Source organism: Amblyomma americanum, chromosome 9 (genome assembly GCF_052857255.1).
Source record: "Amblyomma americanum isolate KBUSLIRL-KWMA chromosome 9, ASM5285725v1, whole genome shotgun sequence".
Classification (NCBI taxonomy): domain Eukaryota; kingdom Metazoa; phylum Arthropoda; class Arachnida; order Ixodida; family Ixodidae; genus Amblyomma; species Amblyomma americanum.
In genome coordinates this window covers 98,695,565-98,704,386 of record NC_135505.1, presented here as the reverse complement: position 1 = coordinate 98,704,386, position 8,822 = coordinate 98,695,565, and the positions used below count along the sequence as shown (strand labels likewise).

General features: G+C 48.1%; 1 protein-coding gene across 1 annotated transcript; it reads right to left on the bottom strand.

Annotated features, from left to right (window-relative positions):
* Window positions 1-268: 268 nt before the first annotated feature.
* On the bottom strand, window positions 269-8,066 carry LOC144105210 (translocator protein-like). Its single transcript, XM_077638354.1, has 4 exons — window positions 7,869-8,066; window positions 5,366-5,467; window positions 1,610-1,822; window positions 269-545 (listed from the first exon to the last, which is right to left on the bottom strand). The coding sequence occupies exons 1-4, from the start codon at window positions 7,986-7,988 to the stop codon at window positions 369-371; spliced, it is 612 nt and encodes a 203-aa protein (XP_077494480.1). The 5' UTR covers window positions 7,989-8,066; the 3' UTR covers window positions 269-368.
* Window positions 8,067-8,822: the final 756 nt, after the last annotated feature.

The following is an 8,822-nucleotide window of genomic DNA, read 5'->3' as shown; positions in this document are numbered from 1 at the left end:
CCTCCGTAATCAAGGTATTGTGGTTATGGAAGCTACCTTAATCTAACTAGAAATTCCCGAAATGCAGAGACATTCCCGAAATGCAGAGACGCAGTCGCCTGCGCTGTATATAGCCTTTATTCTTCTGGCTTTTAGAGGCCACCCGAAAAAGTAGCAAAGGCGTCATTTTTCTTCATAACTGGTTATGTTTGGCACCCTTGAAGCGGCAAGCCTCCTCGTTGCTGTGTGCCCACAGCCGTGCTTAAAGAACTGCGAATACATAATCTTCATATTGTTAGCCATACTCGCGGAAAATGGTATGATTTCTTGTTCCACGTGGTCCCCAGTCGTTCTTCGGAAACTGCGAGGAAGCAGTGTCGTTCGTGCCCCTAGCCGTTCTTGAGGACGATGGCGTTTCGCCTCCAGAGGAAGAGCGAGGTCAGCATCAGGTAGACGGACCACAGGAACGTGGGAAAGAATATGGCGGCTGCGCCTGCTTTGATGGGCGCGAAGGCCCACACCGTCGCACCGGAGAACCCAACCAGGATCACGGACTCCAGCAGGGCCTTGGGTTAGAAATGGATGAGATGGAGACAACGGACGCTGAGACACGTAGGAAATGTCTAATCTTCCCTTACAAAAATTTCTTTCGATAGGCTAAAGACTGTCCATAGACTTCTGTCTATAAAGTCTATAGACTCTATAGACAGACCCTATTGAACAGTCTATAGGCTATACAAATTCTATAGACCATCTGTAGACAATCTATAGATTTATGGCCGTACACTTTTAGTAACTTTTGTCTATATACAGTCTATACACTATGAATAGACAAGAAATATCTATAGGAAGGCAATAGAGTCTATATGAAGTTTATAAACTGTCTATAGGCCATTTTTAAAAGGGCTGTAAATTGCGTAGCTTTGAAACTTACTGTGGAATACGTTGTTTAGAAAAATACACACTGCTCTACCCTTATTTTTACGAAAAAGGGCGCAGTGTTAACAGGAATCTGGGAGATAGAAAAAAGAAAAGTCGGGTCAGGATTAATTTGAGCACAGAATTCATTACCGCTTACGAATGTCTTGAGTACATATTTAAGCACTGACAAATTACGGCGACTTAAAGGAAGGCCACACATGCTTAGGGGCCAATTGTGGTTTTAAGTGTTCTTACTCAACGTCATCATCATCATCAGCCTTACTACATCCACTACAGGACAAAGGCCCCTTCCATATCCATCCAATTAACCCTTTCCTGGGCCATCTAAGGACCCCGTTAATCCCACAGACTTTCTAATCCTATCGGCCCACCTAACTTTGTGCTTTCCCATGCTACGTTTGCCCTCTATCGTTATCTTGCCTTCTCATAATATATCCTGCCCAGGCCCATTTCTTCCTCTTCATTTCGACTATACGTTGTAACACTCATTCCTTCACTGACCCACTGCGCTCTCTTCCTGTATATTAACGCTATACATCTATCATGTTCCTGTCCTGAGCTTGCTGCCCTGTTCTCAGTTTATCCTGAAGCCGTTTCATTACACTGAGAGTTTTTTTTTCTTCATACTTCGGTGACGACATGTCTGACGAAGCAGGAGAACCACAACACATTGTAGAGTACAGCCCACCGTTCCGAGCATGCGGCGTTTGAAGAGCAGCGGCACCCAGAGCCAGGCGAGCACCATCTGCGTGCCGTAGATCTGCAGCGCGGTCTTGGCGGGGCCCTCAAAGCCGTTGTTCGCGTATACCATGTACGAGGACAGCCCCATGCAGGCGTAGCACACGTTGAACATCGGGAAGAAGAGCCAGTGGCGGGGGCACCAGGACGGCTTGCGCAGGTTCTGCACGCGACACACACACACACTGTGCGAATGGCAGACAGGCCGTCGCGTAGTCCTCCACAGACCTGTCTAGAGCGCTCGAACTGCGTGCCGTCTGCTCTCCACAGCACGCAGAGCGACGTCTAGCGGCAACACCTGGTTCGAAATAGCGCATATCTGATGCCCCGACCATACTCAGAGATGCGCTATCTCGAACCAAGCGTTGCCGCTAGACGTCGCTCTGCGCGCTGCGGAGAGCAGACGGCACGCAGTTCGAGCGCTCTAGACTGGTCTGTGGACGACTGCTCTGTATACGGCAAGCTGAAAACTTTTTCGAGCTGCATGCATGCAACGTTTACCTAGACACTTCACGATCCTGTATAGTGGGAGACAAGAATAAATAAAGGAAGAAAGAAAGAATGAAGGAAATAAGACCAAGAGGAATAAATCTGGGACAATGTTTACTTTGACTACTATCGGAGCCGGCTAATGAATAGCCAGCCCCTTGGTGCTTAGCTAAATTGCATTTCTATTGCCTTTCCAAAGACGTCGGGGCATCTTGTAAGGTGCAAGCTACCGTGATGCGCCTTCATTATTTTTCTCGCTTTCGTGCAAAGGCGGATGGGTGGAAACGCACCCTTTTCGACACGTGGGGGTGGCGCGGGCCACCACTGTGTGGAGCTGGTGTGGGACGCGTAAGTGGATAAGACTATTATGCACGAATAAGAGCGTTAGAGAAACATGGTCGTAGTGCTAAAGGACAGGGAAAAAAGTTACAATTTATTCACAACTTTTTTCTCTTTTGGGAGCCTAAAAAGCAATTAAGGATCGCATTTATAAACGCAGATAAACCTGGATGGTGTTTTGTAGTTAACCACCAAAGACCATCACCGCAAGAGATATGCAGAGGCCGCCACCAGTTTGTACAAGAGTGCGGAAGTAGGCACATATCCACTTTTGTCTCCTTTTCGATAACTGCGGCTTGGTTTTAAACCCTGTGGCCCGTAAAACCCAGTTGCAAAGGAAATAGTCGAACCTCGTTATAACGAAACGGTTTATAACGTAATAAAGGATATTACGAAGGAATTATGTTTACGGGATGAAACGAAGCTACGGCAATAACAAAGTAATCACGGGGCCCTTCGATTGCATTATAACGAGGTTCAACTGCAGCAACCATGTCCACTTAACCAGGCTTGATGGGTATGAATACTCATGGGTCATTCTTTCGACGTTTCATTTTTTATTTATATATAATGGATTTATTTATTTTGCTATATATTTATTTGTTTATTTTATTTATATACTGGATACTAATCACCTGATAAAAAGGAAGGCTGATTAGCAGAAGCCTAAGCTTAACTGTATGCGGCAAACCTTTAAAGCGTAGTTCGAATAGTTCGTGGCAGGGTTTGCTGAGGCTCGAAAGCGACCGTAAAAGATCAACAGTGGCGCAGCCGCGATGAATTCGATGACCCCTGGAGTTCGCACGTGCCCGGGCGCACCTTTGTTCACGCGAACAAAGCAAAAAGTAACAAAAAGTAGAACTAAAACAGAAACAAAGCCGAACGGCGCGCGCGCCAACTCCCAATTGAAGCGTGCTCGTGACGGCAGACCCCGTCCACTCAATCAACGAGTTTACGGTGCGTAACCGCTTGCACCGCATACGGGCAGGCGCGCGATGTGGCCAGAGCCACCTGAGCCGTAAACACCTATACAAAAATGCGCCTCGGCCGAGTAGAGATGGAGCCGTAATAAACACTTTATACCGCCAAACTCGCAGAAGCCAATGGTGGCGTTGATGTGACGTATGTGTTGTGCGCTTGGCTGCCGGCGCCAGCACGGCGGTGGGGCACAGCCGCAGCAGGCCCCGAGCACACCTGAAACCACACTAGCGAGGGATGCAGTTCATTGTCTTTGACGCTTTGCACGCCGTGGCCTCCCGACTGCTCGTTCTCGGAAAGTGTCTGTCTGGAGGCCTGTTCGTCAAAGTGGGTGCGGTGCACACTCGTCGATTGTATCCGGCTGACGTCGAACTCTGTACGCTATTTTCCACGATTTTTTTCCTTCCACTACGGCACACTTTTACCTGTTTGGTCATTGAGTCTCGCTAGCGCAGACAACCGGAGGAAAGGCTGCGGATCGATTTTCTTCGGGGGCGCATATTTGGCGCCTCCCAAGAGTTACGGGATTTCATTGCTTGCTGTTTACTTCTCTCTAGATCCTCGATAAATTAGCCTGATTGTAAAGCTTGGCCGCGTAAAATTACGAGCACATCCTGCCATGCATATGCAAGGTCCTTGTTTTATCCATATGTTCTGCGTGTGTGTGAAGCGCCCAGCTTTGTCAAGTCTGTTGGCGTGACTGCACGTGCTGAATGCTTACAAATACAGACAGCCAGGTGTACGCTTTGCATGAAATAAATAAAGCCAGCTCACGAGGTTCAATTGTTGCACTCACCTTGCCTGCACCTTCTACAATGAAGTGTTGCCAAGGGGCTCCGGAATTTTTTTTTAGTGTGTGTATGAAAGAGGGGCGGGGCGGGGGGGGGGGGGGGCATGGCTTTAAGTTTGTTCTGTTATTTGCTTATTTATTAGTTTTGATTGCGCGCTCAACTATATTGTTTATATTTTTTTCTTATTTTTACTGTTCAAAGGTGTATTTGGTAATACATATCAATCCTGATGAAATGGGCCGCTTTATAAGGTGTACAAACGAGGAGTGACCGACCGCATTCAAACAGTTCCCACATAGTCCACTTCAAGGGTCTTGTACAAGGATCAGAGAGTCAACATCTTACAGGTTTTAGGCTACTGGAACGAAATGGTTTACGACGTTGGATTCAAAACAAACTAGCAGTAAGGAAGTAGTTACTCATTGGCATCCATCCAAGCGCAGCCATACGGCTACAAAGGAAAGCTGTACAGCTTTCTAAGAAAATTCGTAGTTAAAGAAATATTCGTCCTGGTCCGGGGTTCGAAGCCGGGACCACCGCTTCACCGGAGCAGTCGCTCTACCACCTGAGCTAACCGGGACGGCAAGCTTATCGTAGGGCGAGAGCGAATTGATCAATAACTCGAAGTGGGAACAGTATTGGTCAAATGTTTAGGGGAATCTCCAAAGGGGAAGTAAATTTGTAATAAGGCAATAATTACTCTTGGCATCCATCCAAGCGCAGCCATACGGCTACAAAGGAAAGCTGTACAGCTTTCTAAGAAAATTCGTAGTTAAATAAATATTCGTCCTGGTCCGGGGTTCAATCCCGGGATCGCCGCCACCTTGTTACACCTTATTACAAAATTACTCCGCCTTGGCGGATTCCCCTAAACATTTGACCAAAACTAACTAGCATATCCTCATTGGCAACGTCCTAAAATTGAAGAGTTTGTCAGAAACGTGATCCGAGTGCAAGCAATTGGAGATTGAGGCGTGGGGGCAAGGGGGGCGCTGCCCTCTCTGGAGAAATTTTGAGGGTGCGAAAGCCCCTCTTGCCCCCCTGTTCCGAGCTCCCTATCTCCAAGCCAGCAAAAGGTGATCCAGCGGTCTTCAAATACAACTACGTACCTCGTACCAGTGACGGTACTCCTTGCGAAGGTACATGGAGCAGACAGCTCCTCCGAGGTTGGGAACCACGCTGATTGCCACGGGGACGCTGTACTTCTTGAGCTGCGCGTACCACGGTGAAATCGAGCGACACGCATGAACCAGTGGGATCGCTGCCTCTGCTTTGGTCACTTATGACAGCACAACACAACACGAAATGAACTGGCAGTCGTATTCCTGAACGAGATCAACACAACAGTGAGGATATCTCTCGAAATCAAATCTTGAGGTACATCAAGATTTACCGTGGCGGCATCAGATATTAACACACGATTATTAGCGTATTTGCGGCTTTGCAGATTACGTACAATATAGTATTGTGCCAATGAACTTTAACTGCGGTTCTTCGCACAATTTTATAAAATACAACGCTAATTTCGTCTATACAGGATTTATTTTTTATTTCACAAATACTGCCAGTCTTCTTACAAGAATTTATACAAGAGTTGGCATTCAAAACTGTCAAATAGAAAACTAAACATTGTACATTTTATTTGTTGTTTTAAGAGCACTAGCATTAAGAACTCAGCAGAATTTCTTGGGGCTTTAACAATTAGAGCGGATAGCACTGTTGGCCTCATGACCTTAATAATGCGGGTGTGTGGTGAAGCCTTCGAAGTTAGCCATGTGATGTGGGAAATGGCGAGAAATAAATGAGACTTCGAATGAGGGTGACCTTGGCCAACTTGCCGAAAGAAACCAAATATTGCCGGGACTGAGTTTCACACCCAACCACTGCTGCGCGGACAGATCAGCTGCGCTGGCCACTGCACGAGAGCACTATGCTATCGCCGCAGCTGACCTCGCATAGTGTTAAACTGCAATACACTCTCACGCTGTGCATTTCACATTCTCGTCTTCATCCACTTGCATCTGTGCGCGCCACGAAAGGAAAGGAAACACGCCTACAATCAGGTTTTCAGGTACGTAGCGTAGGTTCAAACCTGAAAAAACCTGCTTTAGCATAGTACTTCGTGGTTAGCAATGCTAAACCGCCAGCATTTTTTTTAATACTTCGTGATAGCGTGTGCATGAACACGGTCTTTTTGCCGCATTAGCAGTGAAACCAGCCAGTGATGACCAAAAAAGACATCCGGAGTCGGGATCAGGAGGCACCTATGATCAAAACACACAGAACAGATGACGATAGCGGTACTTGAGGGCCCGTTGTACGCAGATACTAAGACAACATCGCAGATAAGAAAGCTATAAAGGTGTTCCTGCTTTCATGCTTTGCTCCCACCTCCTCTTTGCTCACTGGGTCTTTATCAAGATTGACTGACAGCGCCTGCGACGTAATCTTGCTCGCCACTCAACAGCTGGCACGCGCGCGCGTTGTCAATACAAGCTTGCACACTTGAAAGCTTGGACCCCAGATGTCTAGCTTCGTTCGGTATACTGCGTACCGTATAAACACCGGAAAGGTTATGCACTGTAAATTGTGAGGTTTAACGGCCCGAAAAGATACATCCGCTGTGTGGGGTACTGTAGTGGACGGCTACGGATTAATTTAGACTGCCTGGGGTTATTTTGACGTGCGCTGACATCACACGCCCACAGATGTTTTTGCATTTCGCTTGTATCGAAATACGGCCGCCGCGACTAGGATCGAACCCGGGACCTTGGGATCAGCAGCCCAAAGTTAAAACCACTGAGCCAGCGCGGCGGGTTATGCGGAGCTAACCGCTAGCCTTCAGCTGATGACAAATAATGGCACAGTGAGATACAAAGCGGGAAATTGTAGAGAACTGTTTGGTTTGGAATAGAAGCGCCAGTAACTGATATACAAGGGGGAAATAAAAAACAAGCAGATATAACTTGGGCGGAATAGGACCTAGGCCTGCCAGGGCAACGGAGTGGATTCCAAGGGGAGGAGAACGCAAAATGAGGCGAGAGAAAGTGCGTGGCGGAAAAGGCGATTAAGAAATCAGCGGAGACAGCGTGGAGATCTGTGGGACAGACATGTGCACTGCGGTGGTGGACGTTGCTGGTCTTGCGATGACGGTAAGGATGATGATGATGGCCGATGAGTGAGTGACTGAGTGAATAAACTTCATTGCTCTAATAAAGGAGTCTTGCTGCTTGCCCGAAGATTGCCGATGTCTTCCAGGCTGAGCGTGGTTGGCGCCCCTAGTCCAAGGCACCACTTTCCCTGGCCATCCGGCATGCGTGGCTCACTAGGTCTCTTTGGACCTTGAGCTGGCTGCTGGTTAGCCGGTCCTCCCACTGCTCCGCATTTGGCTCTTTGTTACCTCGGAAAGCTACATTGTGTATGCATTCCCATGTGATATGATACAGCGTGGGGGTTGCCCCGCACCACGATGAAAATTTTTGCCTCACGACTTGGGGAGGGGGGGGGGGAGGGGGTACGAAAGGGGTGTAATCGATATCGCTGTCACTCCGGAGGAAAGGCGAAACCTATGCGATTTTCCTCACGCTGGAGAAACCGGGGACTAGTACTCACGGGAATGATGACGCGACACTTCAGGCCGCACTGTCCGATCTTTCCGGCACTGTCCGTCGAGAGTCCAGACTCCTGAGACTTGGCGTAAATCCTCAGCACTTCGGCGGAGAGGAACTTCATCTTGTCGCCTCCGAGGTGGGCTGTCCTCTTCTAAACACCGTGTTGCGGGCGCGGCGCTAGAGTCGCTGTTGCGCGGGACGACTGCAAGGCAAGCAAGCGGGTCAGTGACTCAAAAGAGAGGAGACAACCTGTACATAGCGGCCCAGAGATACCTCCGGAGCAAGTTACGCATTCCTGCAGCGAAGCCCAGTACATTGGGTTCGTCGGAAATACTCACTTCATTGTTCAGTACGCAAAGCTATCTCTTTCCTTTTTTCTTTTTTTAAGCACTGGAACTGGCAATGGAAAGAAGGCATTCTCCTAGTTTAGACCTTTGCACGACCTTTGGGAAAACCGGTTTTCTGAGCTGTGTGGAGAACGTGGGGGAGCTTCCTCTCCAACTCTTTCCTGTACTACGAGCACAGCCCACGGAAGCGCACCGAAAGTTTGGCCCCACTGCACCAGCGCCACCTCTCCCCTGGCTGTCATTTTGGAACTTCTGTCCGGGCACCCTCGCTTCCACTGTGTGCACGTGAAGCCCTGCTCGCTGGTGTCCAAAAGAGGTGTTGCCGCTCGTTGCGAGTCATGACTGGAATTCCGGGGCGTTCAAAGAGTGGAGAAACTTATTGTTGTGTCGGGGGCTGTCATAATAAAGGTACTGTAATGGAAATATTGAAGGCCCATCTTTTCAATGTGTGGCGAAATCTTTTAAAATTTTCCCATCGCTCGCATGGAGGAGTTGACCACAGCAAAAAGTTAATAGCAAAAAAAATGCAATCCTGTAGATGGGAGATTGTTATAGTCAAATCTTCCAATATATGAAAAAATGCGTTCATACGAGAAAAATCCGTTCAT

Coding starts and splice junctions, on each gene's coding strand:
- LOC144105210 (XM_077638354.1), bottom strand. CDS start 7,988: ATGAAGTTCCTCTCCGCCGAAGTGCTGAGGATTTACGCCAAGTCTCAG. Junction 5,468..7,868: donor AGTGTCGCGTCATCATTCCC/GTGAGTACTAGT, acceptor TGGTACGCGCAG/CTCAAGAAGTACAGCGTCCC. Junction 1,823..5,365: donor AGTACCGTCACTGGTACGAG/GTACGTAGTTGT, acceptor TGTCGCGTGCAG/AACCTGCGCAAGCCGTCCTG.